This window comes from Zychaea mexicana (assembly GCF_025766255.1).
Source record: "Zychaea mexicana strain RSA 1403 chromosome Unknown BDB00scaffold_17, whole genome shotgun sequence".
Classification (NCBI taxonomy): Eukaryota; Fungi; Mucoromycota; class Mucoromycetes; order Mucorales; family Lichtheimiaceae; genus Zychaea; species Zychaea mexicana.
In genome coordinates this window covers 478274-499833 of record NW_026516680.1, presented here as the reverse complement: position 1 = coordinate 499833, position 21560 = coordinate 478274, and the positions used below count along the sequence as shown (strand labels likewise).

Genomic DNA, 21560 nt, shown 5'->3' with positions numbered 1-21560 from the left:
TAGCGGTAGAATGTCACAGTAGAAGCCCGCCAACGTTCAAGCTAGGGAAGTCCGCCTGCTATTACGATTACGACGACGGCCACCACGACCAGCAAGTCTGGTCGACCTTTTCCCATCAATGATAATCTTTCTCACTAACTTTGGTCACGCCATGTCGCACGGACGACGTAATGACTCCAACTCGCTCAAGATAGAAAGGAACAGGCAGCAGTACTTTCCGAGCATGGACCGACTTGTACCACCGCAGCCACCCAGAATGAGTATACAGTACTATCTATCTATGTACACATACTACTTTGTGGAAAACCTAAACACATATCAACTCGGCTTATCTTGCGCCCCCCCCCCCAACCCTCCTTTCCTTACTCATGATAACCGGGGTGTGGGGAGAATTGAAAGTAGCATAGTAGTAGCCTATGAAAAAGAAAAAAAGAAGGTTTGACCGCCGCATCTTTTTTCCACCCCCACACATAAAATCCATGAATAAACACACACTATCATAAACGGGAAAAGAATTTGATGGAAAAGCGACTGCCTTGATAGGGTTCTTTTTTAGCACCAAAATTTTTTTTTTGCTTATCCGCTTGGAAATGTTCGAATCAATATTAAAGGGAGAACAGGGGCAGAATGTGTGTGTGTATGTGTGCTGTATATGTGGATATTGGCGGAAACAACACATGTAATGTTCCCTTTTTTTTTGCCGCGCTTTCCTGCATCACATTGTCATTATGCATTGTGCATGGATATATATTATGGCGCGTAACAAGATTTTCTACAATATGACACTGACCAGACAGTGGTATAACTGGCGATATCCTCAACGACAAGCCCATTATCAGCAGCACTCTTTGTTACATGCGCATACATCATACGCGTACCTACCTAACCCACGCAATCTTTCCCACCAGATCCAGCAAAAGCGAGTTATGATAAAATGGCAGCACTGGCCAAATTTGGTTTTTTTTCGAGCCCCGTAGGCCAAGTTACCAATCAGAAAAGTGTTCCCACCCACAAATCTGCGGTTTTGTTGAGGTTCATGTGATTGGTCTGCGTGAGGGCATATTGCAGGTACCCGCGTAAAAAAAAGCACTTTTTTGCCCGTGACGTTAGGATGTGTGAGCTGGAGTGTGTGCAAGTTTGCAAGTGCAAGTGTGTGTGAGAGAGATGATATGCGTTTATGTAGTTGCATAAAAGGGAATTTGACCCGGTGGCCCTGAGACCCCCTTCTCCTTCTTCTTCTCACTTACTCTCTTTTTTCTTTAAAAGCCTCTTACCTCTCTTTCTTTCTCGCTCTCTCTCTCTCTCTTTTCCAACTTGCTGGCAATTTCTTTCCCTCTTCTTCTCGTCTACTCTGAATCCATTACCATTTCCTTGACAATACACCTCTTTTATACTACTTCATCTTTCCAAATCATCATAAATCATGGCCGATCTTAACTGGTGCACGTACTGTGATAATGCCATTAGCGCATTCTCTGTAAGCTATCAAAACTCTCTTAGTCCGATCTATTCAGCATGACAGCGGGCTAATTTATTTGCTGTCCATTCAGGACTCCCTCTATTGCAGCGAACAATGTCTACGCGCCGATGCGTTACGCAACCATCCACTACTCGGATACAATTACGAAGAATTCGTTGATTTTCCACGTCCTTATCCGTCATCAAACAAACGACCATCGTGTATTTCATCGACATCCTCGCCTTCGCTGTCTCCAACCTTGACAGCTACTACCGCAAGCACTTCCTCGTGTGCATCATCGCTGCGATCCGCAACGACAACTGAACTACCACAGCCTCCCAAGTTAGATTTAAGTCGGACGATGCACGATCCGAATCAGAAAAACCTAAATCCACACCACCATCATCTGGCAACACAGCAAGTTGCCACAAATAACAGCAATATCGTTACCAGCATGATCTTTCATCATCGATGAACAAGGCATCTAGGCACGCCTCTATCTTCCTCTCCCGCACTCATATACACGCACGAACTGGCCTTATTCCACGAGCAAAATTTACCCACCCCCCTTATTGTCTTCTTTTCTCTTGACACTCTGACGTATCGTATTTTTACCATCCATTATGCTTTCATTCCGTTTTCTTTTTCCACAAAAAAAGTTTGTCAATCCCACTTGGAAAAATCCATTATCAGCACCCAATCCAAAATTACTGCCAAACCATTTATTCTAATATGCATATACCTCTTTCACTCTCTCTGTTGTAAATACCTCCCGTTTTCGTTGTTTTTTTTTCTTTGTTTTATGTAGTAGGCTTTCATTCTATTGAAGAACACAAATTATTTATTTTTTGGTTGTAAATCAGACAAAAACGATTTATTTTCGACCTTTCCATAATTAATTTCGCCGTGTGTTTCGGTAAATGTTCTTTACCGAATAACATTACTGGTCATTGATTGTTGCGTTTTCTAAATGTCGTCATGGAAACGCTCCCAGTGTTATGGATTTCTTATATGCTTGATGCGCCGTTGATCTTATCGCATCGCTTCCCCATATTTTTGTGTGACAAACATTACAGATGGCGCGAAGAAAAAAGGGGAAACACGAGCGTCACGAGCTACTATGATTGGACATCGCCTCTCTTTTTACTTTATGGATGGCTACCGAAAAAAAGGAAACTTACGATGATGTGCATAATCTATCGTCACAATCAACTTTAATTCCAATTGTAAACATAATAGCGACCCATAGAAAGCAAGCAACACCTCAGCTCAAATACTTCCTTCAATTGTTATTGATATATGATATACGGGAACAGTTAGCGATAACTCGCGGAATCGTTATTTGAGTGTTTTCATTTCTACTCCAGCAACGAAGTTCGAGCAAGGGACCTAGATCATCATTGTAAGATGAAGTCGCTCTTTGCTTCCTACCACGCAATAAAGTAAGAATCAACACAGAGATGCGAACAAAAGAAAAATACTGTACCCAAAGCATTAGCCGCGGAACGGGGTTAATGTTTGTACCGTTCCGTTGTATTAAAATGTCCAAACTTTAATATTATTCGAGAATACGTACATGCTCTCTTAGTAGTGGAAATCAATGACTATGAACAGCAGCAACGAGTATTCTAGAGTGTCGCTTGAGATCGCTTACTCTTGGTTGTCACCGCAGCCATTCAGATATAATCAACTTGTTGCATGTAATGGCTCCTCTTTCCTAGCTCCTCTTTTTTATAGTGGATTTCAATTTTGATACATATGATGTTTATTTTCGTGTTTATAGTATTGTACCTGATCTTGGATAGACTTGGCTATTCTCTTTTTTATACTTTGCTCGATATTTTCTAATTAATTATTTAATGGTTTACTCGCTTGGTTGTTGATACTTCTTGACATCCGACATTGATAAGTTTCATCGTATGGTGCATACTGTCTAGTCCCGTTAAACCCTAATTTTGTTCGAAATTTGAAATCATTTAATCCCGCGGTTATATATTCCGGAAACATTCTCACAAAGCAGCATAGTTAGCAATATTGCATGGTTAGAAGATGGTTTAGGATACAATTACGCAACAACTCCAACTCGGCGGTGGGATCTGTCACTACGACTAGTAAACTGCTAACACATTCACGGGCTTGCCTTCGATCTTTCATTTGGCTGTAGGCTTCAATATAATTCTAACAGCGCTTGTAGAACCGGTGGATCTTGATGGGAGTTGGCTGCGAAACGGTTCCATCTTTTTCGACAACTGGTCGATAGAATTGGAATCCAAGAAACCTGGTAGATTACTACGTAATGAAGCAAAGCTATGATCATATTCTCGACGTGCAATAGCTTTTGCGCCTTCAAAATAATGCTCTATCCAGTTCGTTTCAAAGTGGTATCGTGGGTAGAACTTGCAAATGTGCTCTGTACGCTCATGCAAACAACAGAAAACTACCTTTTGTGATAACTGCTAAACTATGAAACGGTTACACACTGCTATTTTCCATGTTCGAAATCTGAGGCCCTCAGCCATATCTCCACACCTTTTTATGATCTCTCGCGTTGAATCTATTCGGAACGCCCTTTCTAACGCATCTGACGCGCTGTTTATTGAAAAAAAAAAGACATGTTGAAGACACAGTAGGCTTCAAGAAAAAACTGATCGAAGTTGAATTTTCTTAACGGGACTAGACAGTATGCACCATAGACCTGAATGAGCCTCCTTTCTTTTGAGGCTTTATTAATAATCGTCGATATTAAGTTGAGTTCTGATCAGATAGTATTCCGGTGCGTCGTACGGTTGTCTATGCTACTCTTTGCCGCTCTTTTGTTCGTCTTTCGTGATATATACGTATGATATCCCGTAATCCAACACAAAAAAACAGCTACTCACTTTGATATATATATATTGGAAACCTCTTGTAATATTATTGCTACATAGCAGAAAATGATCATGGCTTTATTTGCTCGCTATAGGTCATTATTTGCAGTTGGAACTGTGTTCATTATAATATCTGAAAAGGCCGCCTCAGTATTTGCCTGTGATTGTTGTATTCCTAGCTCGTGTCTCGACTAATGAGATTCAAGTGTTATGGACAGCTTCCAACAGAAAGTTATGTGGATTGAGGCCGCTGGGTCAACTTAATTCGTTAACTTACTGTTATCTATAGAATACCTTATTTCTACTTCATTCTTTCTGCACAATAAGCATGAATCAGCACAAGCGAGAAAAGTTGAAAGTCTCGTATATTATAAGAATTTGCTTGCTCTAGAAAAAGCAATTGTACATGATGTGGTCATCACATGGACCCTTAAAGTGCTTGTATGTGCATTTAAAAGATATATAGACTGGGATTGTCGACATCCTTACATCCAAAACATACTGTATGGACCAGAAATAAACGGATTATGTAAACATATTCACGACAGCAACTTTGTCTCAAAGACAGAGCCCTCCAAATTTGTGAGATGGCTGTAAGTTTGTTAAGCAATATTTTCTTATCTGACAAGTGAACTGCTAGAAGTTCTTGGCATCGAGTAGTCAAGTAATCTTAACTTACGACTTCGCTTACTTGTAACTTACAAAAAAGTGACCTCCACTCTGTGAGAGAAAAAACATGAACATCTATTCATACATAAAAGAGAGAGAAACATAACTAAATACTATTTTCTTTGATACAGCCGATCAATTACCGTGTTATCAGCAAATAAAAGTCTCCACCGCCCACTAACGATGAGTTCTCGACAAAATTACCAAGTATGAGTAGACTAGAGGAAAGTACGTTCAATTTGTCGTTTACACAGCGTGCTGAGCACCTGCTAACGGCAGGAAAAAGCACACGACATAGCAGTTGAATGTCAAGTTACAGTATACGATTCAACATGAGCTGAGACTTTGTGTGAATACTATGTACAATTACTCACATTTCTCGCTTGTTAAAATATATAAATATGTAGTTTCGTTGTTATTATCAAAGATCATCACTCCTAAGCATATATCGAGACATTGAAGCATTTCACTATGATACGGTAGAAGTTCAGGAAATAAAGTAACAGGAAAAGAGTCAAAGCAAGCCGATTTATGTAACTACAACTGATTGATGTAGTAATGTTCTACGTATGCACTAAGTCGTAGTAGTACTTCACTGAATATCTTCATGCAGACAAATGTAATTACGTTTATATGGTTCATGATATAGACACAGGTATAATAATTAGTCGTAATCACGGTGGGTTACCAAGTAATGAGCTACACGCTGCAGACTTATATAATTCTCTGAGTCGCAAAGCTCACTCTCTAACGGATTGCGGGTATCATCCTTTTTGTCAAAAATCTTACCTTACTGCTAAATGGAATAATGAGCCGCATGAGCAAGATGCATGTATGTATACCTTAATATAAATGCACTACCGTTGCCAAGAAGATGCTCAGGGGGAAAATGAACAAGGAGCTCTATCGGCTAATATACATTATACTTTGTTCCTTTTTGCAAACTTAAAAGATAGGTTATTTATTGTCATAGTGTGTGTACCTTGAAACCTCATTCCGGTCATACATACACGGGCGATATGCACGATTGTCTCTCTCTCTCTCTCGCGCTCACATTTGACCGGCCGAGGATCACAAGGGCTGTATGTGCGTAGTAAAGCATAGTCATACATGACGCTAAGCATAGTGCGTTATAACGCACGCACAAAGGTATTAATAAAAAAAGGGGGGGAGATTTTTCACTCTCTGTGAGAGAGTGTATGTATGTCTGTTTGCGTGCTTGTTTGGAGAGACAAAGGAAGAGAGACAGTGAGAAAGTAAAGGGCGAAATAAAGAAAGGGGTTATTTGCTACCCATCTTGCACTCCATGATGGATCATCATCAAGCTGTCGATGACGCAGACACCGATGTCACCAACTTTGGCAGTGTTTCATACTTTCAAGATCAAGTCAACAGTTATGAATTCAGTGTCACTCGCTACAATGGATCCACCTATGTTTCACCACGATTCAAACAAAAACAACGCGTCGAGCTCAAGATTGGCATTTTGTTGCCTTTTCATCAAAAGAACGATAATTACACCAGGGAATTAACACTCAGGTACAATAGCAAAAAAAAAATTACAGAAAGCTACAGGCTCACATATATACAAGCATATGAAAAGAGTGCTGAGAGATTGAGGGTGTGAGAAATCTAGTACGTGTGTCTGTAATACGCAATAATGGCTTAGGGTCCTCCTAAAGAAGGGAAGAGAAAGAGAGAGAGAGAGACGCCGAACAAAGGAGAAAGAGGAGGGAGCAGCTTATTAGAAGGAAAATTGATTAACCCGGTGTTGCGTAACATTCCAAAAATAGCGGCACTTCAGCGATCCGCATGGCTGCTGCAGAAATCAACGTGCAGGAATTGATTCCGGGGGCTTACATTACACTTGTCGAGAAAGACTCGTTTCCAAAAGATGTTGAAGGCCAGGGTGCCATCACCCAAGCTGTGGTTGCTGCCGTATCGCTTGTTCAAGAAGGCGTCATTGGCGTCATTGGTGATATTTCATCGTCCTGGACTTCCTTGTCAGCACTTATCACTAGCACCCTGCAGATCCCTCAGTGTTCATATACAGCCGTTGCAGGTAAATCAGTAAGGATGAGACAACGCCAAAAATCAAGAGTATATTAATAATTGCAATTCTACAACAACAACAAAAAAGCATCGCTTGCCGATCGATCGCAGTATGGTCACTTCTTCCGTACGGTGCAGACACCTTTTTTGTTTGCTGATGCAGCGCTTTCGTTTGTCACTAGTCGGGGGTGGCCAAGTGTGGGTATGCTTTACTCAAATGACGAGTTTGGAAAACAATGTAAGTGACACACCTTCTCACGCGGGGCCACTATATCATTGAAGCAAATCCAGCACACTGAAAATTACAACTTATGCGTATCTAGTGTCACAGTATACAATCATGAAGGCCAAGAATCAAGGTGTGCATATGCAGTCGTATCAGTCGTTTTACGACGACACTGCATCCATTAGTCAAGTGGCCAAGGACATCGACGCATTTCTATCGACAGGCGTACGCATTGTTCTTATTGCTGCACAAGGTGATGCACAGCTGACAGCACTTGCTGTTGCAGCGCATCGGGGATACATGGATGAGAATCACGTGTGGATTGTCCTCGCACCTGTCCAGGACTTGCAAGAGAGCATTGCCAGCTTTAATGCGATACTCGTTCGTCGAAGCCAAGGCGAACAATTGAATGAGGCGAACCATGTCGGCATGCAGGATGTGTCACAAGAGACGCTCGATAGCAACCAAACGGCGCAAAGCTGGGTCACGCCACTGGACTATCTTGCATGGACAACAAGTGATACACAATCTATCTCGTATCAAACAGCCTTTTCAGGTGGCATATTTTCGTTTCGATCAAGCAAAGATTTGAGTGGATATCAGCCTTTCGACGACTTTTTGGAAAAATGGTCTCATTTAGACCCAACTTTGTGCGTACAACACTTGTTTATTTGGGGGGCTCTCAGCTATGCATTACCTTTTGGAAGTTCGCTAACGATGATACTTATAGGTATCCATTTGCAGGAATACCTCAAGTCAGTCCGCATGTCGGGTAATTCCATGTCTAAATTAAGATAAAGAGGGGTTTCTTGGCCATCACTTGTTTCTCACAATGGAATATGTAGGATGGCATATTCATGCATGATGACGATGGCAAGAGGTTTCACGCAATCACTCCTCCATACGTCACAAAACAATACGGCTGCACTTCACAATTTAACCAGCGGTGATCTAGGAGAGACGCTTGTGCCAACTGCATTCAACACTGGTTACCAAGGTCCTGAAGGTCCCATTGTCTACAACCAGGATGGCGATCGAACCACAGGGTAGGCAAAAGTAGTTGATACATTAAAAAAAGAATGCTTCCAGCTAAAAGAAGATATAACCTACTAGGAATTTCCGTGTTTTCAATATACAGCACGGCGAAGATGTCCAAATTGGAACAATTTTTGCAGGCGAATTGAATCTAACCTCGCCACCTCTCTATTTCAATGGGGGAGCTATGACACCAACGGGAATGCCTGGAAAAGAGTCGATCAATCCAGGCTATCATACTGCCATCTCACTTATAATTATTTCGTTTGCATCATTCGGTGTATTCGTAGCCCTCGTTTCTGCCTGCTCAGTGATCACGTACAAACGTCATCAAACAAATATCTCCACGCTCAAATCAAGTATTCTCGAATTGACGGGATTTCTCCTGCTGTATATATCTGTGTTTTTCTTTTCAGCCGATCGTGCTCGGTCCGATTGCTTTATAATCCCTATCTCATTTCACCTAGGTTTCGATCTCGTGCTTTGGTAAGTGGGAATCAAAAGCTCAAGACGCTTATTTGTTTGTTTGCCTACTTTTACATGCACTGCAACATCGTAGTATTAATCGATATATCCATTCAAACCCTTGATGGTTGTTATAGCTGCCTCAGCATCAAATTATATCATATCTACCAAGTGCATAATAATATCTACATTTCCGGTCCATTATTGTCGGATCGACGCTTCCTTCAGATTTGTAGTGGCGCTCTGCTTGCGCCAGTGGTAAGTGGGACTTCATCTCTTGCATTTTCCATTATACATATACTTATTTATTTTTTCGGTTGCCTCTGTAATACAAAGATCGGGCTACTCATCTGGCTGCCAACTACGTCCTCGAGCATTCAAACAATCAACACTCCCGTGTCAACTAACACGTATTATACGCGATGCGATTATGGTAGCCAACATCAGGTTTTTGTTGCCCTTATCAGCCTAATCGCTGCTTTGTTCCTTGCCGTGGCAGTCATTCTCGCCTTGAGAACGCGCGGTGTACCTGGGCGAGCACCCAAATATAGCGAAGTCAAATACATCAATCTCGCCGTATAGTAAGTTGTATATCTACGTTTTAGCTGTACCAAACACGATCCCTATTCAAAAGAGTCTAAAATGTCATACATTTTCTTAGCAACATCTTTTTCTCCACTTTTATTGGTTTCACTGTGTTTCGGACAGCCACTGCTGACTACTTTACGCGACATTATCTCTCAGCAGCCATGATAGTATGGGGTAGCACTGTATCACTTTTAGTGCTCTACCTACCCAAGCTGCATACTATTTATATCAAAGACAATCCTCATGCGCGTAAATCATTGGGACGACTTTCCAATGCCAGCCAGTTACGGTGGGGCAATCAGCAGCAACAGCAGCAGCAGCTCCAATCAAACCAGGGCAGATCATTTACGCCTGCAGGAGAAATAGTCAGTATCAACCGAATGATCAACAACACGTCTGGTCCGTTTGTTTACAATAATGGCTTGTCATCATCATCGTCTCAAAGCGCACGTCAACGTGTTCATCAGCGACACCAACTCACGACAGGCTCAAGTATCGATGCCGAGGCATATGAATGTCGAATGGCCGTTCAAGTCGTCTATCGATACTTTGCCCATCTCGGTGCATGGGACATGAAGCATATTGTTCTGTTTCCACGAATCGGATACTTCTCCTTTGTTTCGGTGAGTATGAATACAATGGATTGAACAACTGATAGTTACTTAACAGTCGACACTTATCTAAACTACATAGGAAAAATCACACAAAGGCCTTGTTTTCCATTACGTGGAGGCATCAATTGTTTCATCTATGGATGGAGGGTACATCCTCAAGGTACATGGCACTGGGCAGACGGATGTCCTTATGCAAGTAGCACGTCACGAAGATCTGGATATTTGGTACGAGCGGTTCAATGTCTACAGCAAGCTGCAACAATGCCAACAAGCCTACTTTAACACCGGATCCGATCTCCCGCCAGCGCAGCAAGTAATTGGTCCATTTGCTGGTGGTGGTAATGGTGTACATCAGAACCATACAACTGCTACGGAAACGACAACGATGACGAGTTTTTTGACTAGTAGAGACAATTCAGGTCATTATCAGGGTAGCACCCGCGGTCGCGGATTGGGCTATGATGACGACAACGATAGTGAAGATGGTCAAGCAGGAAGCAAGAAATCAAATAAGAAAAACGCCAATGAGAATGACAATTACGATGAAGAAACAAGTGAATTATCCTGGGCAGCTGTGGATAGTTATCGACAAGGACATGGGGCATCTGAGAACAATCGAAGCCACAGTGGTAGTCAACATAATCCCTTCCGTTATTAGTTCTAGCTAGCTGGTTCGTTCGCTCTCACACTTATCTTTTTGTATGTACATTTTATTTCTTCAAGACAACACAAGCAGCACATTGTAGACCCCGGCATCATTAAGACAAATATTTGCACTGCCCACAGAAAATTTTGATTTCATTAACTATCAACGCTGTCATATTTTTAATTGTTGTGCATTTCGTATATCATTATTATTACTTCATTATATATATTGTTATTATACACACATCATACGGAAACAGCAACAAATGAGATTCCACGCAGGGTTTGTTTTCACCCCCGCAAACGATGTATACTTTTATGCGTAGAAGAATACCATCACCCTAAAAAAGGGCTTTGCAAATGTACAGTATGATATGCTAGGAATGCGATGATAATGCAGGTGCGCATCGTCATCATTATTATATATTATTAATCAATCATTGCAGATACAACGCAGCATGGTGGATGGATTGGGTCGGGGGGCGGAGGGAGGGATACAGAGTGTTGATGCTGGTTGATCATATTTTATATTATATTAGATTAGTTTCTCAAAAGGAGCATGATGCAGCAGCATAATTGTAGCTGTGCGTAATATACATCGATTATATTGAAAGGGTCTTATAATGATATTAGGATGATCACAGCGAAAAAGGTAAAAAGGGGGGCAGGTTGAGGCAGAGGAGAGAAGCGACATAAGAAAGCTGGGATACAGGGCATCGTGCTTGTTGGCTGATGTGATAATTTCTACATATACCCGGTAACAAAGTTTAAAGATGCTACGCGTTGTTACTACAGTATGCAAACTGTTGGGTGCGGTGTCATTCTGTCATGATGATGTTATTCTTCCTTACCTTTCTTTTCCATACACACACGCGCCCCCGCATGCACATTATTGTCAGTACTGTAGCACACATCCAAAGTGCACACATTTAAAGAAGGAGTGACAGTGCCAGCTTAAGCATTTTGGGAAAAAGGAGGGAGTTACACTATACAAGCTAGCAGATACGCATGCTAAGAGCGAGCGAGCGAGAGAGAGAGAGAGAGAGAGAGAGCGAAAGATCAAAAAAGAACTGCTGAGTTTTGTTGTATGAATTCGTTAAAGAGTATGCACTCTGCAAAATTAAGATAAAAAACCAACAGTCCATTGGAATGTTGTTGTAGCCGTGCAGCTCCTGAAAAAAGGAGCAAATGTTTTTTGTTAGCGGGTTGGTCTGGGATGTGATCCGCGCAATAGCCAACTTGGTCCGACATCCCATACCCAGAAAATGGAATGCAGCTACTGTTGCACAATCTCACGATCACATCATTACTGATAATGACGCGTTCCATGATATCGTAAATCGTACGATGGTGGAGTACTACTCTTTTCAGCATCATGTAAGAACAGATATTACGATAATCTTATTGGCTGGCAAGTTTACCTGGTAATGTTCTTGTTAGTTCATTATAAAAATAAAAACAGCAGCATCCAAGTAGGAAAGATCAAGAAAGCTCTTATGTTTATCTGTGTATGCGCAATTGACTGTGTGCATATTGACTGCATAAGAAAAGCTCTTCTACAACAGCATCATCAAGAGATATAAACAATTACGTATAATTTGCTAGTGTGTTTTACCACTGCTACTGCTGCTGCTGCCGCTGCTGCTACTACCTAGGGCATGTGTATTTTTTGGTCTCAACGATTAGACGCGTAAAAAGTGCCACACTTGTCGGATCCTATTGTCAAGAACGGGGGTGGAAATGAACGGGATCGTTAAAAGGGCACAACTCAATTGTGATGCTTTTGGTTGGCTGAATTTTGGCAAAGTGCCGCGCGCACGTGCCACACACAGGGCACAGCGGCACCGTAGCATTAGATTGGAAAGCACACGACTACTAGTTACTCATGTTTTTGTTTGAACCGTAGCAAAATGATTAAGGATTAAGGCCAGACGAGAAAGGGCACTTTTTTTTCTTATTTCACATCCGAAAGACTGGCTTGGAAAACTCAGCATCACCTTCATGATCCTCTCTATAGAGTTAACGAAGAAGAGCACAAGGTCACAAATGACGACGACGAGCCAAAACAGATCAGCATTCCCCGGTTTCCGTCTACATAATACAGCAATAGCTGGCTATGAGTGCAGTACAGTCAGTACATGTGGATACACTAATCCCACCACGGTACACACCTTGCATTTCTTTTTTGCTTTTCTCCAGACACCCACAAAACTAGAATGGGGATTTGAGATGCGCAACACAAAAAGGCTGGTCGATATCAAAATGGACTGGAATTCAGGAGTAACCGTAGTAATATAAAGCGAGGACAAGATGATCAAGTCCCTCTCTTCCTCTTCTTTACCTTTTCTCTCTCATCCTTCTCTCATCCTTTGCATTTCTCCCTCATCTCTTCATCTCTTCTTTTGTGCGTGTAATAACATAAACCCAAAATGTGGATGCCCAAGACTAAACTTCAATTGAACACCGCGGCGATGGTCCAGGATGTTGCACAGCCGCAACAGCAACACAAGCAGCAGCAGCATGTGTTACCCTCGTTTCATGCATTTTGTAAAACAATTGAACAATCACCACCACCAACGCCTACACCAACCTCGGCAACAGCAACACCGTTTAGTAGCAGCAATAGCAATAACAAGAACCATATTCGAACCACATCCATGCCTGCTCGCTTGCCAAGCCAGACCGAACAAAAACAACGTCTGTCCCTCGAGGTGCTGTTGGACGCGATCGAACTCGATCAGTCAATGTACGAAGCTTACCAATTCGAATGGTCAAAGACCAGCGCCATGCGTGCTGCCCACCTTCAACGGAGTGCCAACCGCCGAAAACGGTCGAAATCCGCCCCTGGTGTTCCTCGCTGGCGAACACCTTGCTCGACTCCAAAAAGTCGTAATGCAAGCGTCCAGCAGATCGCCGAGTCGATTGTCCAAAAGCATATCGAGTGTGCTCGGAAGAAGTAGAAAGCACAACAACAACAACAACAACAGCAGCAGCCATACCTCCTCTTTTTTCCTTTTCCTTCTTTTTTGTTCTAGTATGCGTTATCCCTCATTTCATTCTTTCGTACTCTGATACCAGCGCCAACAGCACCAAAACATCCAGCCAACAAACCCATTCCCACTCTTTCTTGTAAAAGCTTCTATGTATAAATTGTCCATACTCCACACCATAACGAGTGCCTCAACCTAACAGCAAAAATGTGGCAAGAAAAAACAACAACAATAACAACGAGGGGGGGGGGCAGTACTAGCACTAGCACCAGTACTAGCACTACTATATCTTTATGCTTTTCTTTTTTGGAACAGCATGCTCTTTTTGACAATATTGCAATAAAATCAACTCATACTTTTTTATTGTCACAGCATCATTTGATCATATGAACAGCAGATCGAGCAAAACTTTAATAGTTCTCTATTTTTTCATCACGCATTCTTGGACGGCATCACTTGAGCAACATGACGCACGAACACTGGAACCACCTTGGGAAGCGCCTGCAGCTCCGGAGGCGCAATCAGCATCTCGTGCTCCAGTGCCTCGTCGCTATCCTCTGCATCGTGTTCTTCAGGATCGAACTCGGCCAGGTCATCAATGATACGCAGCATTTCTGCGCTGTTGGGCAAAAAGTCCAATGCCTTTGCCTCGTCGCTACTGTCAAAGTCGTCTTGCTCCATCATGAGCTTCTGCCGTGTCCGCTTCATGTGTTGCTCCTTTCGCTTCCAATGGTACTCGCACAGTGCATCCGCATCCTTGCGCAACAACTGCGTGTCCGCCTGTGCCTCGGCCGCGGCCTTGTCTAGATCTATACGATTCGGCAATCCGTTTGCAATCAGACTGAACATGTTGTCGACATAGGAAAGCAGTTCGTCAAACAGGTGCGATGTATCGTTGGCATGGACATTATGCACAAACGTATAGAACTGCTGCTCGTGACGCTGTACCAGCTGCACAAATGGCTGTGCCGTGTTTCGTGCGTCAAGCACATTCACCGAGTTGATAACGCCCACCAAATCGTCAATAAAGGCTGACAAATGCTGCAGCGAATCGCCAATGTTGGCAGAGCGGTAGACTTGGGCCAACGGTGTATAGAACATGGCAAAGATCTCGCGCAACAGTTCACCCGTCGTGCCTTGGAACATGAGGTCGCCCAACAGCTTGTGCTCACGTTGGCGTGCATAAAGGGTCCAGAGACGATGTACCTGGTTCACTAGTTCTGACGAGGATTGCAGGTTCAAAATCTGCTTCGGTGTTAGCGATGGCTCAATATCAGGGTTCCTAAGCATGGCGAGCGTTTCCTCGGTCGGATCAGCACGTCGGTTGTATACGCGCTGTGTTTGCTCTTCTTCGGGCATCGATGTGGCCACAGCATTCTTGACCTTGCCAATGAGAATAGGATCGTTGATCGCAGCCTCGAGGTCGCTGATATCCTGCTGTGCTTCCTTGTCGCCGTCCTGCATTGTCGAGACGATGATACGCTGGAGCAGACTACGGCGGCCCAATGGTTGGGCAAGGAAAAGGTCCAGTACGCCCTTGACCATAGTAAACGGGTTGGACAATTTCAATATTTGTGCTACGGCACGATAGGGCATCAACATATGCGTGCGTTTCAAGTTGGCAATATTCTCTGCCGCCCTGTCCGAAGAGACGAACTGTGTATGAAGCACAAATGCAAAGCTATGACAGTATTGCTTTGTTAGTGTGCTTCCTCTACTTGAATATTCCAAACTTATACTAGTTAAAAGAAAAGAAGAAGGCTCGATGCACTTACTTGATACGACCCCATTCAAAAGCTTTGCGCATAGGCTCCGGAAGATCCTCGATACGCGCGGTTGTTTTGATAATCTGAAACACCTCCTTCAATCCACCGGGCTGCATGATCTGCTTTTTGAGCATATCCAACAGGTCATTGAGCTCGCTCATCTTGCGATCCACTTCTTCCTTAAACCTCGCCTCTTCAGCAGCACGCGCTAGGTCAACCTGGTGGCGTCGTTCAGCATCAGCCATTTGTTCTGGCGTCAGCGTGATTGGATCTCGAGTTAGGAACTTGCGGAAGGTCTCGCTTTTAGCCAGCTCCGAGTCCGTGGCGACTCTGTGCAGGAATGATCGGAGCAGCAGTCGATCTTTTTCGCGGTAGAGCTGACCGTTGTTATTGTCTTTGTCGGATCCTGCGTTCGAGTGTGAACGGCGACGATGGAAATGAGACGACAGGGATGATCCCAGAAGGGACGACGAGGACCCCGTCTTTTCTGCCTTTTTCTTGTTGCCACTGCTGCCACTAGCGCTACTGCTCTTATCCTCTTGTCCGTCGTCTTCACCGTCTTCACCCGTACCAGCACGTTCATACGACGGGTCGCTCGCCTTTTTCGGTACGTTAGGGACGCTTTCCAACGGGAACTCGGATTTGAGGTCTTGCTGCAGCTGGCGGAAATCACCGTGTCGTCGAGTAACGAAATACTGCTTGTCCCCTTCCCCAGCAATCGTCGTAGAAAGGACAAATTCTGCGTGTAATTTCTCGCGCAGGGTCCGTTTCTCGCTCACTTCACGCACAGTGACCACATCAATTTGCAGGCCATTGAATCCCATCCATTCCAAATAGTGGTCCTCGTTCTCCAACAGCGTCATGTTCTTATCCAGCGACTCGGCCAGATTCTCTTCTTCATCCTTGTTTTGTTTCTTGCTCTGCTCCTTGTCGCGTACATCTAACGGCTGGTCTTGTCCTTGATTCGTTTTCACGGTCGCACACATGGCCACTGTTAACAGCTTTTCGGCCTTGTACATGAGTACGCGTCGTTGCGAAGCCCCCGTCCGCCGTGGCGAGTACGTGTCGAGCTTGACTTTGGAAAACTCGTCCAGGAACAGTTGACATTTCTCCCAGAATTCAGGCTTGTCGCCACGCTTCAATAACGGAAACTCGATAACAAATTCTTGTGCAATGTATCGCAGGAATGGGTACGTATCCTTGGCTGGGTCAACATTTCGAGCGAGCAGGGTTGTAATCTCTGGGTTACGTCGAAGCTGGTCGAGTTCTCGGAGTAGCTCTAGCCTAATAAGCTCGCGCTTAAAGTAGTGGAGTTCGGTTGGTGTCAAGTCCATTTTGACAAGAAAGTTAAAGAGAAAAGGGGACAAATGAAAAGTGGTTTATGACAAAGAAGAGGGACAATACGCCAAGCAACTTGCACAATAACAATGCGACCACTACCACCACCAGCTGACCTAATAATAATATTACTGCTGTGCTGGTTCGGCTAAAATTACTCTGCACAAGCTTCCTGCCGATGATGTTGCCTATTACCCTTTTATCCCAGCAACTCCCGTTTTATTAACCGCTTCTTAGCAGCGTCGAAAAAGCAGCTCGGTTCCTTGGCTTGCTGTTGTGACCATTTACGCGAGAGACTGTTACTCATAGATTAAAATGCGCACCAGCAACTGTAAAGATCGACAGTGCAGTCTCATCGACGTTTTGGTTCATTTCCTTGGTTGCATAAAAGTACCTAACTGAACTTAAATACGTAGTTCGTGCCACCATCATCAACCATCAAAAGTGCTTGGCAGTACCCCGGGCAATCTCCTATCCACACCTCTTCTCCGATTACTGTCCGATTTGTACAGACAGAATGAATAGTTTCAAGGATATGAATCTCGCTATACTGTATTTTGGCGTGTAGTAGTACTATTTACAGTCTCTTTTTCTTTCGTTCTTACACACGAAACTTGTCTCGCTATGACACCTCTTCCATTGGCTGCTGTTGTTCCTCTCCTTGTTGTTCAGCACCGCTGTTCTCATCACTGTTGGGGACCGACGTCTGTACAAGCTCATCTGCGTCAGAGTCCTTGATATATACCAGAAAGTAAGGGTTGGCAGTCGATCCTGTAGTGTTTTGTAAAATCTCGGATTCTTCAACCTATATATAATAATACCACGTTAGTTACTATGCCACACACCCGCTACCAAAAAGAGGACTCCATGATTACCTTGGTAACTCTTGAATCATTGTACTTCCACCATTGTTCTTTTTGGTGGTTGTAGATATAAATCCAGTAATGACCATAGTTTGCTTGACCTTGGTGAATAAACACTGCGTGCAAGCGATAAGCAACTTGTTTCAAATCATCGTATTGACCATGGATCTTTTGCTGCAATTCTTGTATATTGGCTTGACTAATGTGGATCTTTTCTCGAATCTCCCTTTCGTTTTGTCGCAAAAGCTCCAACGCTTGCTTGTACTTGGCAACGTCCTCTTCATTTGTTGCTGCATCATCGCTGTCTTTTATATGCTCTTCCAAGATAGATGATGCTGCTTCCAGCAGTTCAGGTATAGGCATCGGATATGTCTGAGTTTTAGAGAAAATAATTCATAATTGATCCTAATAGTGTTAATGCCAACTATATTAAGGATACAACTGCATCATCCCGTCCATATAGGTAGTTTAATCAGAATTTATATTTTACCTTGGTGTCAGTAAGTTTGTGAATGACGCTTTGGTTGGATTCAAGTTCCTTACGCCATCCAGTTACTTGTGTACGACGAACGGCGAGTTGCTCAAAGTTATATTCGCAGTATCGGTCGAGATAAAGCATCTTGTCGAACTTCACAAAAGCATTGGATTTGTAAACGTTGACAGTTGTCCGATCGAATTGAACTCGCTATTTCAATAGAGAAATTTATTAATCAAGAACCAAATAATAAATCGGAAAAGTACTGTTTCAACCCATTTTTCCTTTGCCATTTATCTTACCTGAACCTGGATCTGGAGTATTGGTGGGAACGTACTAACAGTGACTTCACGCATGGCTCCTCGACCGGCATGGAAATCCTCTACCCGATCCGCGAAAAAGTACTCGTCCAGACCATCATACAAGTCCTTGCCTTCGGCAGCATCCACAATGACATGACTAAAGTCTTCCTCTTGCACTTTACGCACTTGCTTCGATGTCTCAGTGTCCTCGTATGTCAGGATTTGTCGTGCCTTGCCATAGAATAGATCTCGCACGATGTCTCGTATTTGCTCCCCATTTTCTTTCTTTTCTAATGGCTTGAGTGCTGCCTCGACTAGATACATGACGTTGCCCATGCATTCTTATTACCGGATAAGAAAGAATGAGATTTGTGTAACCTTTTTTTTTTTTGAGGAACGAGGGAAGATTTCTTACCAGTAACATCCTGTTGTTTGCCAAACATGATGTTTGCAGCGCTAGGTCGTGGATCGCGTGGCGGAAGAGCAGGTGGCGTACCTGGAAGTGGTTTTGGTAACGGCTTGTCCAGTAGATGCTTCTTATCTGGAATGCTAGGCCGCTCGTCTTCCATGATTACGTCCTCATAAGCGGGTGGTAGCTCGTCCGGCTGTGGTTGCGGTGCTGTTTCGATTTCTTCTTTAACAGCTTCATTGATGTTGTCATTGTCTGGAACCTGAGGCAAAGGCTCGGAGCTGCCAGGAGTGTCTGCGGTTTTCGATACTGGAGCCGGTGTAGTCGGAGATAGTTCTTCCTTTTCCACTTCTTCTGGCTGCTGCTGCTTTTGCTCCTGAGTTCCTGGTACTTGAGCTTCTGTCATTTCCGTATCCAGATCCGCAGATTGTTGTTGAGACTCTGACTCATCCTGCTTTTCTACTTGTAATTCAGCCGCTTTGCCTTGCTCGGGCTCCTTTTTAGAAGAGCCAGACGATGATTCTCCTTTTGTATCGGCAGGCGCATCATTTTCAACGGACCGACCGTTCAAAAGTGCCATATACGCGAGGTCGTACTCGGGCGAGATAGCACGTTGCGAAGCATTTTCAAGATTTGTAAATAGATCCTTCAACAGAAACACGACTTTATAAACGAAAGTTCATGTAAGCAATCCTGTCCTACTTTGTTGATACAATCTACCCCAGTGATGAAGCGTAATATTTATAATTGTCTCTTACATTTTTTTGCCCGGTACACTTCCTTTTGATCAACTTCTATACCACCGATCTTTTTCGGTGACCATTCTGGGTCATCTTCATTTTCCACGTAGTCGTCTACATGAAGGATTGCCCTGCGAAACGGCGTCAGAGTGAAATAATACTTGAGTTTTGTCAATGACAACCAGCTTATGCAGTATATGAATTGCCTTTTACACTTCTTCTCTATCCTCTTCTTTATTTTTACCTGAAGCAAGCTATTGAGGTAGCACGTATTTCCGATATTGTTTAGTCCAACAGGTCTATAATGAAGTTTTTCGCATGTCAATATATCTTGTTAACCCATAGCGTTCCATTCGCTTCTTCTTTTCCTTTCTCCCATTTCCGGTACTCACGTGTCGCCTAATTGCAGCTTCCCTGACAATTGTCAAATATGAAAAACAAGAAATAAGTTGTCAACACTAAGCCTTCGCTTATCATCTGAATATGTAGTGAGCTTGGGGCTCCTTTTACCTGAGTTTGGACCGCGCAAAAGATCATGCAGCACCTCGCTATTCCGGGCTTCGGCAATGATACCCAGCTTCATCCGATGTGTCGCTTGATCGTTTGGTTCGTCCGACACCTTGACGTCATACAATCCAGCAAGCAATCGATCGTCTGCATTTTTCGGATCATCATTATAACCGAAATAGGTATACGCATCCTTGACCTCGTTTTCACCCAAACGTCCCTGACTTCGCTCTATAGCCACTTCCGTCAACAAAGTCTCACTGCTTCGAGATTCAGCAACCGCCACCAACGCATCCATTGCAAAGCCAACCTGGTTTGGCTGCTCCTCCACCATCTTGCGGTACAGCCATATCACTAGATCATCCTGTGCACCTGGCACTGTGCCTAGAGCCCCATATGAAGCGACTACTTTTGGATTGGTATTTGATGGTACGCCGGGTTCCAAAAAGTTGTTGGCGCCTAATGCAGTGCGTGCTTCCAGATCGGCATGTTGAACAGAGTTTACAGCGTCATAATATTGGTCAGTCCCGGCAGTGGCTGGCACTTCTTGGCGTAATTCGTAGCACATGGCCAAGAGCTGACCATAGCATAGCAATAACCGCTGTCGCTCTAGTGCTGGACTACCATCGGTTGGCGACTTGAAATGAAGCGACTGCTCATCATATGTAAAACCAATAGCTGCTAAAACCGATTGACTAAGAGAGTGCAGTTTAGATAATATAGCCCAATCTATGCACCTGTGCACCCCATAAAAACAAACCATTACTTTCTCCCGTTATCTTACCTGGCTTGATCTACACCGATGCGCGTTCGAAAGTGTGCGTTGTTTGCATTAATGTCCCTGCGGCTGCCTTTGAGCAAACCGCATACATAGGTCTGTAACAAAATTAGCGCATCAATCACCGTTGGCGAACGGTCACCGCGAGCTGCTTCCACGCTGGTGCGAAATATTGAGCGTTCGTCCGTCAAACTGTGCAGCACTGCAAGTGGAATGGGTGGTGCTTGGATCGAGAACTCCACTCCGTAATGGCATCCACAACATTCGAACTGCGTGGCACTGTTTTCGTGAAAGTGATGCGTCGAATAGCCTTCAGCCAAGCAAGTGTCGCGTAATTCGACCGCATTTGGCTCGATTGTAATAACGGCATGGCAGTTTAAACAAAGAAACTGTGGTATCTTTTCTCCTGGCTGCTCGGTTATTGCCGATGGCGGTGGTAGGTTCTCTTTTTCGATTTGATCGTTACTATTGTTGTTACTGCTGTCGTCATCGGTTTGTGCCGGCTCTTGGAAGGATATAAGCGAATGATTACAAGGAGCATGGTCATCGATCCGCAGATTATTTATAATGTAGTTAAGGACAGCAGCTGGCGTGTAGCCACGTAGTTTCTGAGGCTGTTGTTGCTGTGAGGATTGTGATTGTGGTTGTTCTGGTTGCTGCTGCAACTCATAGGTCGGCGGAGCGTCGGGTGCAGGCATAACGTCAAAGGAAGGAAGTGCTTGATAAAACTGTACGCGTACGCAGCGCATTAAAAAATTAAAACTAATCTAGT

General features: G+C 43.7%; 6 protein-coding genes across 6 annotated transcripts; 3 read left to right on the top strand and 3 right to left on the bottom strand.

Moving 5' to 3' along the window:
* Window positions 1-1223: 1223 nt before the first annotated feature.
* On the top strand, window positions 1224-2431 carry BDB00DRAFT_811518 (uncharacterized protein). The gene is made up of 2 exons (XM_053122635.1): window positions 1224-1477; window positions 1551-2431. Exons 1-2 carry the CDS (start codon window positions 1424-1426, stop codon window positions 1932-1934), a joined length of 438 nt encoding a protein of 145 aa, XP_052982316.1. The 5' UTR covers window positions 1224-1423; the 3' UTR covers window positions 1935-2431.
* Window positions 2432-3609: 1178 nt separating this feature from the next.
* Window positions 3610-3867, bottom strand: BDB00DRAFT_759214 (uncharacterized protein; the record flags this gene model as incomplete). The annotated part of the gene is made up of 1 exon (XM_053119105.1): window positions 3610-3867. A coding segment is annotated over one exon (258 nt), but the record flags the coding sequence as incomplete, so codon positions are not given.
* Window positions 3868-5950: 2083 nt separating this feature from the next.
* Window positions 5951-10782, top strand: BDB00DRAFT_937316 (periplasmic binding protein-like I). The gene is made up of 11 exons (XM_053129249.1): window positions 5951-6534; window positions 6789-7057; window positions 7136-7285; window positions 7371-7923; window positions 8004-8045; window positions 8119-8319; window positions 8387-8794; window positions 8911-9031; window positions 9110-9354; window positions 9435-9984; window positions 10055-10782. Exons 1-11 carry the CDS (start codon window positions 6302-6304, stop codon window positions 10631-10633), a joined length of 3351 nt encoding a protein of 1116 aa, XP_052982314.1. The 5' UTR covers window positions 5951-6301; the 3' UTR covers window positions 10634-10782.
* A 2267-nt stretch (window positions 10783-13049) lies between these two features.
* BDB00DRAFT_785982 (uncharacterized protein) lies at window positions 13050-13580 on the top strand (the record flags this gene model as incomplete). Its single annotated transcript, XM_053120573.1, has 1 exon — window positions 13050-13580. One exon carries the CDS (start codon window positions 13050-13052, stop codon window positions 13578-13580), a length of 531 nt encoding a protein of 176 aa, XP_052982313.1.
* Window positions 13581-13961: 381 nt separating this feature from the next.
* On the bottom strand, window positions 13962-16833 carry BDB00DRAFT_811506 (uncharacterized protein). Its single transcript, XM_053122634.1, has 2 exons — window positions 15386-16833; window positions 13962-15291 (listed from the first exon to the last, which is right to left on the bottom strand). The coding sequence occupies exons 1-2, from the start codon at window positions 16708-16710 to the stop codon at window positions 14043-14045; spliced, it is 2574 nt and encodes an 857-aa protein (XP_052982312.1). The 5' UTR covers window positions 16711-16833; the 3' UTR covers window positions 13962-14042.
* Window positions 16834-17336: 503 nt separating this feature from the next.
* On the bottom strand, window positions 17337-21506 carry BDB00DRAFT_927094 (uncharacterized protein; the record flags this gene model as incomplete). The annotated part of the gene is made up of 10 exons (XM_053128863.1): window positions 20795-21506; window positions 20014-20705; window positions 19896-19917; window positions 19748-19802; window positions 19522-19663; window positions 18770-19426; window positions 18355-18695; window positions 18068-18262; window positions 17590-17949; window positions 17337-17519 (listed from the first exon to the last, which is right to left on the bottom strand). Exons 1-10 carry the CDS (start codon window positions 21484-21486, stop codon window positions 17337-17339), a joined length of 3339 nt encoding a protein of 1112 aa, XP_052982311.1. The 5' UTR covers window positions 21487-21506.
* Window positions 21507-21560: the final 54 nt, after the last annotated feature.